Here is an 18,362-nt window from a genome sequence, read left to right on the forward strand (position 1 = left end):
TTCGGTGTTGTAAGACGGAATTTAATAAACCATGTGACCAGCAAAAACTCTTGTAGTGGTCAAAACTATTCCATTAATAATTTGCCAGATACAAATTATGATGGCACCCCGTTGAAGAAGTGGATCAACGACATACCAGAAGTAGAATACTGTGGTGGCAATTCAAAGATTCTTCATGGAATCCGAAAACAATCTCTTGATAAAAATTAATAATATCGATGCAGAAGTTTTGTAAAGACAAAGTTATTTTCCATAAATCTACTTCGGAAGTGATGTTACAGTTACATCGTCTGAGCAAGAAGATATGATATGGAATTGTACTGTACGCTAAACATTTCATGTCTGCCAGTTTGTGAATTAAAGCATGAATTTTGCACGAATGTTCATTAATATACAATTTATAGTTCAAATTATGACAGTCAATTTTCCAGTAATACAGTGTATAAGTAGCTCTGACTGGGCGATGATATCTTTTAGTTATCAGTCTGTCCGTCTGCCCATAAGAATTCTTTTCCGTGCTGTAACTTTTTTTGTCTTTCAAGATGTCTCTTACGTACCTAAATCTACATGCACATTTTTAATGTTTCAAATTCTTCAAGTTAGTGCGAAATTACCCATTTTTGAAAAACAATCAGCGGATACAGAGAAGAGAACCCAATCCGACGAGAATGTTTAATTTAAAACAGGCATTTTGCACCTCTTTGTATTCACAAGCATTGCATCTATTAAGTATGAATGCTTTACTTCCAATAATCAATATTTTTACCAAGTTCCACCTAATAGTTTTATTTTCAAGTTCTACGGAAATTGACTGTATTGCATGTTGCATGTTGAATTTTGCATGTTGTGTATTGCAGTTTGCATGTTACGTATTGCAATGTGCATGTTGTGGTCAAATTTCTTTCTACAATGTGAAATGCATGTAAAAATAGAAATATATTACTGTGATATTGCTAACCAGACGTTTAAACATATTGATTGTTGTTCATTCTTTATAAAGGCCTTTACCATGTCAGGGGGGCCTCGATTGACAAATATACTCTAAGACTCATCCTGTCTGTTCATGCTCTTGGTTCCGTTTGGAGATAATACTAGTATTGTGTATTGTAAAGCTTATAGTGACATATACATCCTGTCCAAGAGTGGGGTTAGATTGATCGTAATTCATCGAAGATCCTATGGTGTTCTTGGGTATTTTCGCTTAATTACATGGTTTAGTTGTTATCATCATGAAATATTTCCATGTCGCTCCGACACGTGGCGTCGGGGACAATAATAAGTACATAAAAGATGTGCAATCGAGAGGTCATTTAAACATAACACAGATGAACCAGGGATGAGAAAATCAGTAAAGCAATTGAACGACAGACATAGTCAGGGGCGGATTCAGGCGGGGCGTGGCGGGCGTGCGCCTCTCCACTAAAATTTGCAAAGCATGGCTTGTCAGGGGTAGATTTAGGCGGTTTTATGCTGACACGTTAATTTCTCGCTAATGTTAACACAAAGGTATCTACATTGCATCTAGTCCAGATGAATACTTCAAAAATTTAACCTAAAAAATCCTGGATTTACTCCTGATAGTGATGACAAAGCATGGACTAATGGCCACGCGATATTTCAAGACGAAATGGTTTGCTCAAATCATTATTCCGGCATTCCCATGGAAACAGATTAGATCCATAGTTAAACAGAAAAAAAACTAAATCAAGAAATGGAATGTTTTATTCCTTTGAACAAAAATCGTTTCGTTTTCGAAATTAGCAGTTTTCATGAAGTTTTTACTATTTTCAGAAACGGAGTGATTTCTTTTCGTTTCGTCCCGTTTCTGGTTTTAGTAAATTTACCGATTACATTTATAATATTTTTTTACTCAATGATATTTTAAAGAGTATCAAGGGAACCAAGGTTATAGCGGTAATCGAAAGAATGTAATCCAGGGACAAAGACCAGACAAGGAAAACAGACACACACAACAAAGAACATAAAGTAACTAAAATTATACATACAAAGTAACAAAAGCAAATGAGCAACTCGGACTGAACTAAAAACTGGGAGCATGGACAGGTGCACCGGTAGGGTAAGCGTCCTCTGCTTTTCTAGAAACACCCGCCGAGTTGCTAATAAAAAGTCAAGTCCGGGGTAGACAAACGAGGAAAGGAAAACTATGACCCGTTGAATAAATCAGTTTTCATGGTGCAGATGGATACACCATAACGATCCACGAGTTCATGATGACGACCATAAAACTTCTGTAGTGATGACTTCAATCTTATAGCAACATGACCCTGTGCCAGAAGCCTATTTGTTAAGAGTTCTAGCACGATACAAAAAGTCTGCGTAGTTTCGGCAAGCTCTGGCATAACGTATGAGTTGTGATATGAACACTCCATACGCAGGTGCCGAAGGGATGTTGCCACAGATGAAAGGAAAGTTGAAAATTCTGAATGAAAAGTCATCACGTTTGTCGTAAAATTTGGTCAATAGTTTTCCTTTACCACCGATTTCTAAGCGTAGGTCAAGATATGAGGCTGACTTCACAGTGTCTGTAGTATCTCAAGTTCTTTTGGGTAGATGCGATGCGTAGTCCCCGAAATTAGGATAGTTTAAAGATAATTCGTCATCTATATAGCGGAAACTGAGATTGAAGGATCTAGCCAAACGATATTCTTTCTTTCTGATCGGATCAGCTATAAAGTCAGCCTCATAAGAGTGAAGGAATAGGTCAGCAAGTAAAGGAGCACAATTTGTTCCCATTGGAATGCCGACCGTTAAACACATTATTTGTTGTTTTAGGTTGCAAAAAACACTAAATACTTGAAGGCGTATTTTCCTAGATCTGACGAAAACTTTTATTGTTTAATTTAAGTCTGTACTATATATGATTGATATGTAATGTGCAAGCATAATTTCACTCTTCACTCACAAAATTACATTCCGCCACCGAGCACCGAACCCTAGACCGCTCGGTGAAGAGCCAGCTACAAACTAATTTGCTCTAGAATTATATGCTTAACTGACTATTTAAATCTCACAAAACAGTCGTCCTGCCATAGATATATGTCCTATAAATCTACTGATGTTACGAAATTACATGAAATTTGATCCCCTTTTTTCGGGAACAATTGGCTACCTCGACTTGTGCTCGTTGTTTGCGCGCTAAATTGTGGGGTTTCTCTGTAGAAAAGCCAACATTTCTTACTACTTCCCGCAAAATAAAGTATGATTGTACTAATCTGTTCTGTGTAGAAACTATGAGGCAATCAAAACAACAAGTGTGTGTGACGTCAATATGTACATATGAAATGTTATGGAATGCCTAAACTGCCTGATGAGATACATATTTATTTATGTGTAGTCAATTTTATATTACTTGCTGTGGTTTCATAATTACATGTGGTCATTTTGTATTTACAAATGTCGAGCAACGTTTTCGTACTGACTTTGTTGTTCCGTTTATTTTGGGGGACAACTGAAATTTCGTTACATATCAAAAACAGAACAAAGTGACAATTAGCCCAACCTGGCGACTTACCCAGCCAACGTTCCCCTAAAATAGATGTATTGATTTTGGTAGACAACGACTGGATAATTATAAGATATTAATAAAAATACATATTTTCATGAAAACAAATATATATATATATATAATAACAATGAGGTAAAATGTATCAGATCCCACAAAAAAATATGGTCCCCGAGCCTTATTAATAAAAGACACTCTTGTTCTAGCAACCTGCAAGACGTTAAATGCAGCACGCAACTCTCAAGATGAAACACGCAACTCGCAAGATTAGATATTCCCATTAGAACTTTGTCAACTTTGTGTACGAAACTGCACCTCAAACGCTTCAGTATAGTGCAACCTTATAACTCCTGGTAGACGGCCTTAAAACGTAGTGGCACCTGCCATGCAGAGTTTGTATGGTGACCTTTGAACTTGACGTCGAATTTGTTTTTGGTTGTAACATTTATTTTGTCTTTCAGGATATGCATTTTGAGGACATAATGGATAAAAAGTGAGCACATTTGCTCGTCCTCAAATACCGCAACTATATTGCAAAATACACTAGGCGTTTATTCCTATAAACCTGGTTATATCTACCTTTATTTGTACATCTAGTGTGCGGGTTGCTAATTTCTCATTTTAAGTTTTATAAATATCAAGATAATTACTTTGGTTTGCAGAAAAGGTGTCATGCGTTCAAAGACCGAGTCATCTAAGAGCTATAATAATTCATGTTTTATTTTGCACCGAATTCATGATTTATTATTTCGGTATCTGTAAAGTCGATGAGAGATCAAAGTGGAAGCAACAATAAATATGTTATTTAATTAAAAAGAAATTCAGAGAAAAAAGGGGGCATTCCGCATTATGTCGCCACCATCAGCAACTAAATAGTTACACAAGTGCAACGCCAATGTACACATGTACATGTACAACATCAATATTTTTTCAGTGCATCTTCGTAGCTTGTAGCTGTAGTAGCTGTAAGGTAGTGGAACCGTAGCTCTTTGGATCCTTTAAATAGTAAACATAATCGGAACTACTCGTACATTTCCCCTTCTGTATGACGAGAAAGTCTGAGTAGTTCCAATTACTATAAATAGACTTGACGGATCAACAGTTGCTATTTATAATTATCTTCATTTCCGCTCTAGGAACCGAACCCCAACGGTATAAAGGTAAATAGAAGTATGTGCCTAACCATATCATATAAAATAAAATGATACCCACTACCACATATTATACATGTACAATATATATCATAGTGACGGCTTGTGTTGATGCATTATTTTGTATGTACACTACGTAACTTATAAGTTATGCCATGGCAGAGCTTAAAATCTTACCAACAAATGCTGTGCATAAAGTATAGTTCGTTAGTTTCTTTTATAGTTATTAAAGCTCCTTTGGATAGTGAACCTGTATTTTTAGAGCTTAAATGTACATGTATGAAATTTCCGAAGTAATATATGGAGCGCCGGCACCCCAAATTAAAATACTACATACTACATTCTTTAAGTATGGCAAGCCAAAGTGGACAAAAATGAGTATTTTCTAATATTAAAAAAATGATTTTTTAATATTACAAATTCATTTTCTAATATTACAAATTCAATATATAATATTACAAAATGTGCGATGCTTTAATTACTAAATCAGGAATTTGTAATATTAGAAAATGAATTTTTAATATTACAAAATATTTTCTGATATTAAAAAAATGATTTTGTAATATTAAAAAGTATGTTTTCTAATATTACAAAATAATTGTTTTCTAATATAAAATAATGATTTTTCAATATTACAAATTCATTTTCTAATATTACAAATTAGATTTCTAATACACTTTTTAATATTAAAAAAATCAATTAAATTTCTAATATTAAAATACGACTTTTTAATATTAGAAATTGATTTTCTAACATTAGAAAATGGATTTGTCTTATTCAATAGCTATTTTTTGATATTAGAAAATCATTTTGTAATATCAAAAATGTAACTGATTTTGCAATATAGCAAAGTGATTTTTTAATATTACAAATTCATTTTCTAATATTACATATTCAATTTGTAATATCACAAAATGTGTGATGTTTTATAGTATTGTAATTACTAAATCAGGAATTTGTGATATTAGAAAATGATTTTTTAATATTACAAAATGAATTTCTATTATTAAGAATCTTTTCTAATATTAAAAAATGATTTTGTAATATTAAAACTTCATTTTCTGATATTACAAATATTGATTTTTGTCTACTTTGGCTTGCCATATTTAAGGCTAAACTGGTAATCCAGCAATGCTAGAGGTTGTCCAGGATGGCAAGCTACTTCTTTTATTTTGAAGAATTGTCATCTTTCAGTTACCGTGGATTTTATTACTTTGTTTTGTTTACACTTATTAAAGACCATTAATTTGTATTATATGCATATACATGTACATGTAGGCTTTTGATAAACGCTGGTGCATTTGTTAGGTTTCACCACATTCGTTCTCTTTCTATTCCTGCCACTCACTAGGACAGGTGATAACAATATTCAATTAATCTACAAATACGAAAAATAAATGATAGGACAAGGATGTTTTTACTATCCATATATTATATTTCGTAACGTAAACTTATTTACTTATCATATATTTATTTTAGTTATGCTTGTTCCCCACCCACATATTCACGTATTAATTGTACCTATTCCAGCGGCACGTCCAAATACATAATATTTAGGAAGTCCCTCCCCAGGACTCTCTTACATGTACTACGTTGCTAACCCATTTAAAAAAAATGTGTTGTTTTTTTTGGCATTTGAGGAAAAAGGCCTGTCAGCGTTAGAGCGATCTTGGATCTAAAAGTACTGGAATCAGTCAAAATAGAAAAAAAATGAATCATGCTCAGAATTCGACAATATTGGCATCTTATTTATGGTCTGTTGAAGACGAATTGACAGGGATGTCACTGGGTTTCTGTCATTTACTTTGGTTTTGAAAACAATTGTAGACCTTTTCATATATTTGAGCATTTGTGCAAAAAGACCTGCCAGAGTTAGTTAGATCTTGGATCTAAAAGTACTGGAATCAGTCAAAATAGATTTGGTCTGAAAAAAAAAGAGACGTAATCCCATATTTATAAGAAATGTTCCCTTAATTATGATTCATTAGGACATATAACAAATTTCATCATGCATTTATTCTACAAACACGAAAATAATAACGACAGAATAATGTTTTTGACTATCCATATAAGTCTTTATGCATGCCTGTAGCCAGAAATGTTAAAGGGGGGGGGGTTACGTTGACTCGGGACACGACCTTCACGGCCGGGGATCTGGGGTCCGCTCAATGCCCCCAGAAGCTCTGGGGTATTTAGTGCAAAATCCTACAATCTAGCCATTTCCTGGCACTGTTTTTGTATTTGAGAAAGTCCTGTTTTTTAACCAAAATTTTAAAGATAGACATAATTTTCAATTTCATTTACATCTGTATAACTTTTACTTCAAAGATTTAAGCAAATCAACATAGCAAAAAAAGTAAAAATTTTCAAATATGTAAGGCATAAATGATATACTATTTAACATGGATTAAAAAAACAATAATACAACAATATACATTTTTTGTAACATTATTTATTATTCATAATGTAATGATAATGAGTAAATACAGCATGTTTGATTCCAACACCATCTTCTAAGCCTATGAATTAGGGATTACTTGAGATTTCCTTTAATGTGTATAAAATGTGTTTGAATTAGAGAATTTTCTGTTCACCATAAACTAATATGATTTAAAAATCTGGTGAGGGGAGTTTAAATCATTTTACTTCAATATTTTAAGGGTGAGGGGGTTAAAACTCCATACACTTGCTTTTTACAAGCTTAAAAGTGAACCTCAACTATAACAATCCATAATCATGTTAAACTAAAAATTTACTGTTTAAAAATATAAGCAATCTATACAACAAAAAGGGTTTGGGAACATTGAGCTACAAGAATAGTTTCCCATTATCATTAAAAATGGTCAATCCTCATTTTAAAGTTTAAACAGTATTCTATAATGACCCCTAATATAGTTGTTTAATGCAAAAGTTACATAATTACCCTTTTAACATATACAGACAAATGAGAGTAATACTAATGAAAGCTATGAAAAAATAAAAGTAATCACTGACATATGTACCTTCAAATGTATCATGTAATGCTTGTATGTTTCTTGTTTGTTGGGGTTTAACGTCCGAGCAGCAATATTTCAGCTATATTCAGACGAGTATGTTTCAGTATGCTATGTACTTCATAGCTTACATATTTAACTTTATTTTTTTATTAAAACTTTAAAGACCCCTTAAAATACATATTATAATGATTTTACACTTGACTTAGTGATATTGTTTGCCTTAAATTACTGCCGAATAAGGTTTTTTACCCTGGAGGTAGTTCCCAATTTGAAATCAAAGTACTCATGTACTGAATCAATTTATATCGATCGTTTGAATTTTTACGCCGCAAATATCAGTCAAATTGCAAAAACTGGGTGTGATGAAAGGAAATACAGAAAGAATTCAAATGTATCTAAACATAAGTTCATTTTTGTAAATGTTGAATACAGAACTCTTTGATTAATTCTTAAATTCACCATTCAGATTACGAAGGTCATTACCAGAAACACACACCAAATCTATAATGCATCGTGGCAGTGCGCCAGTTGCGTAATATATTCAGGTTTGACGTCGGTTTACATGAAACACTTAAATGAATGAACATAACACTCTCAGACATACTGGGTAATTGAACAACAAACTACTGTTTTGGCTTTTCCCAGTTTCTAAATTTTCAAAACAAAATTCAATTTATCGACCTCCAGGTCGAAACTGTCTGACAAATTATTCAAACTTCAGCCGTCACAATCTTTGAAATAATTAATCTCCTTGGATACATGCCCCTTTCAACTAGCTATATTCCTCAGTTGAAAAGCTTTATAGCTCAGGTGCAACAAGTTACTGCATAGACACCTATGTGTCATTTAAAGTGCTTAGTGTCTTAGGCACCTAGTCCCAGACACACGTACCTAAACATAAACGCCAAAGTCTTAAAATATACTTCCAAAAACTATGTCTCGTGCAGATACTAGCTATGTACTTTTAATGCCCTGGAGCACCCGCACCGCTATTATCTTCACACATGACCAAAAAGCCCAACAGAATGATAGCAATAACACTAGACAACAGACCGACACCATCCCGGGAAATGCATTATCAAAATTCCTGTGCTATCATCTAAGCAATGTTTCATTTTTAATTGTCACCGCCGGGCTTCTGATGTCACGTGGCGGTAATCATAATAAAAATACAAGATACAGTGAGTGATACGTTGGGATGGTTTCGGGATTTATGGTACCCTTTTGTACAACACTTGGCCCAAAAATGAGTTGCAAGTGATAGCATGAAACCCCTTTCTCTATTTTCCCCCTTTTCGTAAATATTTGGATCCGCTAGGACCTGCATGAATATATCTGATGACAATCGGCATTCCTCTTTTTATTTCATTTCTATGATCAATAAATATTTATAACCTCACAGGGTTTTCATTTCCAGATAAACATTAAAGTTTATTATGCGTCTAGTAAATAAATAGACACCTTGAATATATTGACAGTGAAAGACTGGTTGCTTAGAAATAAACAGGTACCGATAAGAGGTTAGAGGTCAACTATTTTTAATTTGATAAATAAACAGCATATTAAGTTCACAGTAAAAATTGTTTATTAGGTTTGTTTATTGGCGTAAATAACGTAGAATTAAATTTGATATATTATAAATACCTGTAAAATGGACCTAACTATCTGCATTGGTTTTCAAGGGGTGGGGGGTTCGTCCGAACCCCTCGAACCCCCCTGGCTACGGTTATGTAATGTAAATGTCAAAGGATGCAAAAAATGAGTCCAAAGTTACAATAGAATGATATAGGAGAAAAGCTAGTTATCTCCATTTGATGATGAAATTGCAATGTATTTCATATAATTTATACCTCACATTACCGACACTTAAGAAAGAAATGAATGTCATTTCTGCATTTCAGATAACATTTTAAATAAGATTTCATGGGAAGACTTGTGTGTTACATCTACCATGATTCGCCAACTACCTGATTCCTACAGAGGATAGTACTTTTAAGGGATGACGAATAAAGCATGTTACTTTACCTATTTAGACAGTAAATGATGTATGTTGTACGATTGTGAAGTCCATTAAAGATTGCATTGACAATGTCTGTACAGGACGATGGAGATCACGTGTTGGTACTTGATAATGGCGGCTGTTCTATCCAAGCAGGATTTGCTGGAGACGATGCTCCAAGATGTTTTATGTCTACTTGTATTGGGAGGCCTTACAATCGAACTCAAAGGGTAAGATAGTATAAATTTCGTGCAGTTATTGTCCCAGGCATGAAGGGACATGGTAATGGTAAGCGTTTGTCAATCTGTCCGTCCGATAGGTTTTGTGGATACAAGAGTAATTAAGGGAACCAAGATTCGAATGTTAACCAATAACAGAAAGACTAGACGGTGAAAATAGACATACTAAGTACATAGCAAAATATGACGAGTAATATAACACGTTTTTAAAGAAACTTTTTTTTAGGTAAATGAGCATCCCGGACTCCACTAAAAACTGGGAGTATGGATCAGGTGTACCGGTAAGGTACTGCTTTTCAAGAAACACCCTTCGATTTGCCTATAAAATGTCATGTTCGGGGGAGTCAAAAGAGGAAAGAAAACCTATGACATGGTGCAATCAGCTTGACCGATTATTTTGATATTTGGTGGCATATATGCATATTTCACAGCCATCGGGATTCGGGGTGTATTTCAGGAGTTATGGGACAGACTATGTTCAGCTTGTTTAAACACAAAAGACTTTAATTGAGGTCACAACTCCTCTGAAACTGTTCAGAGCCGGATCCAGACACTTTGAAAAGGTGTGTGTGGGGGGGGGGAGTGCCAGCCGAGGTTCCTCGGAACAAGAGGCTCCCAGGAGCCTGATTCGCTCACCTGATTGAATTTTGTCTTTCGAAGGCAATAAATTTAACAAGAAGTTGTCCAACAATTTTGACTCAAGAAGACTTACGTAGGACTTGAAAGTTTTTTTCTATCTATTATATTTTTCACGATAAAAACTGAAAACTGTAAAAAAGAAACATAATATTTCCCCTTTCAAGGACAATACATTGTAACTCTTACAAGGAGTCTGACAACTTTTATCCCTTAAGACTTTTGTAGTCCGAAAATAAAGGAACGTTTCAGCTATTGAAAGAATTTGGCTAAACAAGTAGTGTCAGAGAAGAAGATTTTTGAAAGAAATATTATTAAAAATAGCAACATGGTTTTTATTATTTTAATGCAACGACTATTATATAATACTAGTTTACCATATATATTTGGGGTATTTACAACGGTTTGTGACGTGACGAAATCTTGGCACTTTGTTTGGATCTTATAAATTTTTTTGTGGCAACCAGATGTTTAACCTTTATGTGTTCTATCGGTATTGACAAGTTTATAGCTTTAATAAACAAGAATAATCGAAGGGGATAAGTGTCAAGCTACAAATGTACATAAGAAACAGTTCTGAAAGTGTCATGTGTCCTTGCCGACAGTTTAGGCAAAAATAGTCTTGTTACCTGCTTCCAACAAGACAAAAATGGTGGGGTGGGTAGATATGTAGTTAATTTATTCTATTTTTCTTAAACATTTGCTATGAGGAAAAAAATTAGACTTTGGAATGTTTTGCATAATAAATGGCACATAAAATAGGGTATCATGAAACAAACATATTAAAATTATATTTTTTTTTTGGTTTCTGAGACTATATGTAAAACATAACAATTATAACAGATAAAACGGAAACAAAACATATTTGTTTTTAGGATGACCATGACATTCGAGATTTTTATGTGGGTGATGATGCTCAAAAGAAGAGGTCAGTACTTAATTTGGAATACCCAATAGAGCGCGGCATTATAAAAAACTGGGATGATATGGAAACAATTTGGGACCACGTATTTGACAAGGAACTAAAAACCTCCTCGAAGAATCACCCGGTTATGATAACTGAACCTCCATTAAATCCTAAAGCACAGAAAGAACGAACTGCTCAAGCCATGTTTGAGACATTCGGAACTCCAGGATTTTACCTCGCACCAGTGCCTATACTTGCAATTTTTTCAGCTGGAAGAACAACTGCTATAAGTGTCCATATTGGCGATGGTTTGACGCACGTAGCTCATGTTTATGAAGGTAGATATATGCTTTAATTGAACACAGGCGATATACTGAATGTACTTGTATAATTTGCGTTTTTATGAAATTCTTTAACTTTACCTTGGTATAGAGTTTTAAAATGTTCTGCCTGCTTTTTTATAGTCTCTGTCTCAGCTAGACCTGAAAAGCATTCCGAGTCAAGTGCACTATTAAATTTCAGCGAGGGACTGAAACGATGTTTGAATACATTCTCCTCCATAATGATTGACTTATTACCGCTTCCCGATTTACTACCATAGTTACGTATCACTCTGCTAGCATGCAATACATGAAAGAAATCAGAAGAAACACAGCCCTATATAAATGTGCGAATCCGCATTTTACCATGTACTTTACGAAATTAAAATGGTGATGGTATAACTTCTTACAAGTTCTACGCTTTAGATTGTGTTTAACTTCAAGAAGCACACAGGCATTGTGATTGTCTTCTCTTCTCTTTTCCTTGATAAGTTAAACACATACTCCATAGAAATTTGAATACTATACCGTACATGTTTATGCAAGGATCAGTAGCACTTGAAGTCTGGTAGCGGAAATTTTGAATTATTTATGATTAATAATGTCATATAGTCGTCTCAAAAGTCGGCGTAACTGTATTAGTTCCATGCAGTAATGCCCTGTTATTATGTGTGAAGTATGGAAATATCGAATCTACATCTTGTCTCTTGTTACATTTTAAATGTTCTAGAGATATGTTTTATTTGAAGGATATTGTAACGAATATGCCACAAGACGACTTGATTTTGCTGGTAAAGATTTGACAAGGAATTTACAAAAACTTTTACATGAGAGAGGGTATGACTTTTCAACCTCCAGTAAGTATATAACAGTGCTCGAAAATTTTCATAGCATTACCACCCGGGAACCGAACTTTTTTTAACCTGTGATAGAAAGCGATGAGTTGTCGTTCATGATATTCGCGGATAAATATATAGTAATTTGTCCATTCAATTCAATAGAAATATGCGCCGATATTTTGCCCCCTTTTCTTTTTTATATTACCGGAAAATATGGAGACATTCTGAATGTCGATTTTCATACTGCACGCTTCTCGTCCGTTAAGGCACCGACCATTTTGGTAAAAAAAATTTACTCATCCATCGAAAAGAATAAAAATAATTAAACTATATTTTCCCAATTACTAACCAGGCAGGTTTTCAAATAAAAATATTGATTTCCCTTACTGCTGAAAATGTGCTTTTGGCGAAAAAACCGTATCGAGAGCGGATAGCTCTACGGCAACATGCATGTGCAAGTTAGAGGGTGCAGAATGATCATAGGAGAACCAAAAAAAAATCATTCTCCGCGATTGACATGTACCGGAAAGAATGTAGTAAAAGAATAAGTGTTCCAAATCATTATTTAAAAAAAAAACTTAAACCATGTCTTCGACTTAAATAGGCAAGAGGGTTGTTATGATATGAAAATGTAAGTTTTTTTTTTAGGTAAAAGAATAAATGCATTTACGGTTCAAAACACACAAATAATTATTTGATTTTTTTTTAATTATTTATATTAATGATTTTTTTTCAAATTTATATATATATGAATTTTTGATGATATCTGCTGACAAACTACTGCTCATGCACATTCTGTTCTGCATGTGGCATAAACAGTGAAACAGTTTAACCCAATATATTACCGCTATTTTGTTTAAAATCCCTTTGATATTGTTATACGGTAATTTTCAATCTCATGCCAGTCGAGTGAAGATGAAAATTGTCGCTAGTTTTTATGTCATCCTGTGATATACCAGCAACAGCGTAGGAATATTTGACAACCCAAATAACCATCTGTTTACTGCGTATGAAATAATGGCTAATTTGTGGCAATATTTTCTAGTCTACAATGGAAAATGATTAAATACAGTAACTTACCCGATTAGAATGAATAAATTCCAAAATTATTTAACAAATTTTAAATGCGATCGTCATAGTTAACCGATTTAAAAAAATGTGTATCATAGCTGCACAACATACGTGAAGTCACGCAGCACGTCGCTGAAAAATAGTCCCGAAAGGAAATTTTGCAGTGCTTACAAAACTTACATATTTAGGTCAAGAAAACTGAATATAAAAGAAAACTAATATCTTACATTTCAGCAAAACAACGATGAACAGATTATTAAATATTTATTTCAATTCGCGGGAGTTTCTCATGCTCATCTCGTCTCGCGGCAAAGCCTACAGCCATATTGAACTAGTGCGCTTATATCACTATATTGAACAAATATTACAACACATGTCAGCTAAATTAGCGAGCGCAAAGTATGCTTAACAGCAGTGTGTGTGTAGGTGAAAAAAAAAGAAAATCCTAAAATTGTCCCAGTGATAGTTATCAGTCAAACCGGAAATGATTCGGTAGAACCTACAAATGGAAGTTCCGCAGCAAGAAAATAACACATCAAAATGATGTAAGAAAAATGTAATTTTTCCTTGAACTTCACATAGACAATATTTATGTGTATGTCATATATGGGTATAATATCATCAAGTTGATAATATAAACGCATATACCATCGCGTCACTCATAGGAATCCACCTCTACAAATACAATGAGACACACACACACATAAAACAAAAACAAAAACAAATTACAGTGCTTAATTTTTAAGAAGGTTTATACTACACAGAACTTTTTGGATCTATACCTCTTATTTTCTTAAATTTTTAGGTGAACTGGAAATTTTGCGGAAAATGAAAGAAAAATTATGTTACGTTGCACATGATTATGAGCTCGAGAAAAGGAGTCTTGTACAAGAAAGGACATTTGAACTGCCTGACGGGAAGACCATAACCATTGGTAACGAAATGTTCAAATGCCCAGAAGCATTATTTCGACCTATTCAAGGTTCATATCTACAGATTTGCATATTAATTAGCTGCAAATTGAAAATGTGTTTGAGTTTTTCCCTTGTATCCGAGAAGATTTGCCTATATACCCTTTCGTGTTAATAAATCGATGAGCTTATGTAACACATACTTCCGCGATGTAGGGCGTAGGTAGAAAGAAAAAAAATTCCGCGCAGAAGTATGTATTGAGAATGTTCCAGGCATGCTCATTGACTATCTCACACTTGCTACGAAAGGATCTACTTTACATTTATATCTGTAAATACATCAGAATTACCTACACACCTACTAATACGTTGAACATTGCCATTATGGCCCTCCTTATCCCAAACATCTGATATTTTAAACCATAACCAGTGAGTCCTGTTTGTGTACAGGTTACAGACCACCAATTCAACCAATGAGCATTTGGAACGTACGCAAAAATAGTCCTATGCAGAAATTACCCCTGTTCCTCATAGTGCTGTGAAAAAAGTTCTCATCTTATTTAAAAAATTTAAACAGTTTCTGAAAGGAAAAACATTTCTGTACATTTTATAGGTGCATTTTTCTTCTTGTGATGTGAAGCCTAATCTCCATAATGATTTTTAAATATACCCCTATCTTGTGAAAACACTGGGATTTCCCATGCTATTTATAGACCCTTCACTTCCGGTGACCAGTACTGCACTGCAAGTCTGCTAACCCCACATGCCATTCTGAGGATTGTGAGCTGACATATGTAGAATCATGCTGATATATAGTCCTCTGCAGGTTAAAGTTAAGGTAAAGTCCAGAGAAGCCATTGAATATTGTGAAACTAGCATAGAAGCCTATGGAAAGTGGAATTAGTGGTTTTTAGCCTTAAGGAGAAGCCATGGCAAAATGAAAAGTTTTTTGAAATAGCTTTAAACTACTTGAAGATCTTGTTAACTTTGCCATGAGAGGAATACACTACAAAAATCTTCAAAATATGCATTTTTTTAAGTTATAGGTCCAAATTATTGAAAATTGGTCTTTTTGGCTGATTTTTATGTCCTATCTTGTAAAAAGTGTAGAAAATTTAGTAAAAATATCAAATATTAAACTTTGAGGGCTATATTTACCTAAATATGGTGGTAATAAGCACTTGAAATCAAGTTTTGTGTAGATTTGAGCAAAAATTAGGTTAGAAATGAGGAAAAACTCACTTTCATTACTGCGGTTAAGGCCATATCAGCATTCCCCTATGGCAACATGGAAAATCCATTATTGAGTACTTTTTTTGCTTTAGGTGCCCTTTACTGGTCATGTTTTAATGTGAAAACACTGTATTTACAAATTTAAAGCCAAATATATCACCTTTTGTGAAAATTTAAAGATTTAGGATTTTTGACATGTGATCAAGAAAAAGGGGGAGGCATGTCAGAAATAATTTTTTAAAAATAGACCAATTTCTCAGAAAATGATTACTTTTAAAACTATTTCTTCATTAATATTGTTAAAAAACAAGTTGTGATTGATATTTTTTATTTGAAAAGTCAGAAAAAGTTCTTTGCAAATATTTAATACATTTAAGTATGGTAGAATATTGTCACTTTTTTTCTCGCACAACTTGGTTACCCTATATTTAAAAATCAAATATTTAAAAAAGTGCTTGTCACATTTCACTGAAACTTTGCAAATGCATTCAGTATGTGTGTAGGAAGATACCTGTATAGTTATTTATTTTTTCTAAGACAAAAAGTGACTCTTTAGGTTACAGACCACCAATTCAACCAATGAGCATTTGGAACGTACGCAAAAATAGTCCTACGCAGAAATTACCCCTGTTCCTCATAGTGCTGTGAAAAAAGTTCTCATCTTATTTAAAAAATTTAAACAGTTTCTGAAAGGAAAAACATTTCTGTACATTTTATAGGTGCATTTTTCTTCTTGTGATGTGAAGCCTAATCTCCATAATGATTTTTAAATATACCCCTATCTTGTGAAAACACTGGGATTTCCCATGCTATTTATAGACCCTTCACTTCCGGTGACCAGTACTGCACTGCAAGTCTGCTAACCCCACATGCCATTCTGAGGATTGTGAGCTGACATATGTAGAATCATGCTGATATATAGTCCTCTGCAGGTTAAAGTTAAGGTAAAGTCCAGAGAAGCCATTGAATATTGTGAAACTAGCATAGAAGCCTATGGAAAGTGGAATTAGTGGTTTTTAGCCTACAGCAACGTTATACAATGTAGTTCATTTCTTTGCTAAGTTGGTTCCGAAAGTTAGTGCGAAATTACTGAGTACATTAGAAATAATTCCGACTGATCCTGGTAGGAGATCGCAATACAAAGATATAGGGGAACCGAAACATTCGGGGAATCTTTAATTGTTTTAATTACACTCTCTTATCATTACCAATGTTTACATCTGATCCGGCATCCGAGTGTATTTGTATTTGTAAGGGTCATTATTAAGTATAATAGTTCCGATTGCTACTTTCACTTCCTGTTAACATCATAATGTTTAGTGTAAGTGAAAAAGCCGAATTGTTCCGACTGCTCCACATGAGTACAAAGTAAATCAAATCAGACTTCATTGTATACGTGCAAATACAACAATTTTTGTCAGTTTCATATTGAGTTTTTTGCAGGATTAAACTGTGACGGTATACAGCATCTTTTCAAAAGTCATCTAGATGCTACAGATATCGATTGTAAACGTGATTTGTACGGTAATGTTGCGCTTACGGGTGCATCTTCACTTTTTACTGGTGAGTATTCATAAACTGACTGAAGGGATTTCGAACCCTAACATACATGCGGTATTCCGTATCTTTTTCACTTGAAAGCGTTTATATGGTCTTCAATAATGATATAAAATCAGATACTTTTTTTTCGGTTCCGACATGCCACAACAGTAAGCCTTTATGACTTTAGCAAAAAAGACCGAAATACGAACACTATATAAGTACGAGCACTCTCTGTTGCCAAAAGTAAAACTACGAGAGGTAAAAAAATGTCACTAAAGTCTGGAAGTTGTCGGATATTTGTTTGGATATTCTATAATAGGAATAGCTACTTGCTTGTTTTCCTTTCTTTAATAGTTAATGGCCTTTCCTATTCTTTTTCGTTTACCGAAATATATTAATATTTTCTCCCACTATAAGCCTTATTTGAGTTATTATGTGTCTTCTCAGACATGCTCGCTTGCTAGTTAATGCTGTTTCTAATAGTTCGAGTTTTTCGTCTATCTAGACATGCCCGCTTGCTAGTTAATGCTGTTTCTAATAGTTCGAGTTTTTCGTCTATCTAGACATGCCCGCTTGCTAGTTAATGCTGTTTCTAATAGTTCGAGTTTTTCGTCTATCTCCTTTAGACGAAAAGCTGGGCATATTATAAACAGCATGAAATAGCAAGCGGGCATGTTTAAGAAGACACATAATAACTCAAATATGGAAAGAAAATGATTTAACGATTTTTGTTCTGATTTAAAAAAACCCTGGTCCCAAGTGCCTGTGAAATGAAGGTGACATTAAACTAATGGCGTTAACTGCATTTCGTCGATAGTTTCCCCGCCAATTTTTATTTTCCGAGCTTCAGATTTCATTGGAGAAACAGATTCTCTTTCTTTGCTCTCCGGGATTACAAGATTTCTCCACTCTCGATACTTAAATTTTAGACTTAACCCACTCGCTGAAGCTCGTGGGTTGAAATGTAAAATTGCTCGTGGATTAAATGACTTCTA

General features: G+C 34.0%; 1 protein-coding gene across 7 annotated transcripts in view; it reads left to right on the forward strand.

The window, feature by feature from the left end:
• Positions 1 to 18,362, forward strand: part of LOC148605642 (actin-5-like) — a 128,352-nt gene that overhangs the window by 90,417 nt on the left and 19,573 nt on the right. For 5 of the 7 annotated variants that reach the window (XM_088548370.1, XM_088548371.1, XM_088548372.1 and 2 more), the window contains exons 1-6: positions 4,592 to 4,683; positions 9,572 to 9,899; positions 11,420 to 11,789; positions 12,521 to 12,628; positions 14,487 to 14,663; positions 17,269 to 17,388. In XM_088548370.1, the coding sequence (XP_088404496.1) occupies positions 9,759 to 9,899; positions 11,420 to 11,789; positions 12,521 to 12,628; positions 14,487 to 14,663; positions 17,269 to 17,388 (916 nt within the window). In that variant the 5' untranslated portion in view covers positions 4,592 to 4,683; positions 9,572 to 9,758. Of the gene's footprint in view, positions 1 to 4,591; positions 4,694 to 9,571; positions 9,900 to 11,419; positions 11,790 to 12,520; positions 12,629 to 14,486; positions 14,664 to 17,268; positions 17,389 to 18,362 lie in introns of those variants that run through there. The other 2 variants (XM_088548375.1, XM_088548374.1) reach the window with 2 other exon arrangements.

This window comes from Perna viridis, chromosome 10, assembly GCF_037379345.1.
Source record: "Perna viridis isolate PV_CMFRI_1.1 ecotype Kerala chromosome 10, ASM3737934v1, whole genome shotgun sequence".
Classification (NCBI taxonomy): Eukaryota; Metazoa; Mollusca; class Bivalvia; order Mytilida; family Mytilidae; genus Perna; species Perna viridis.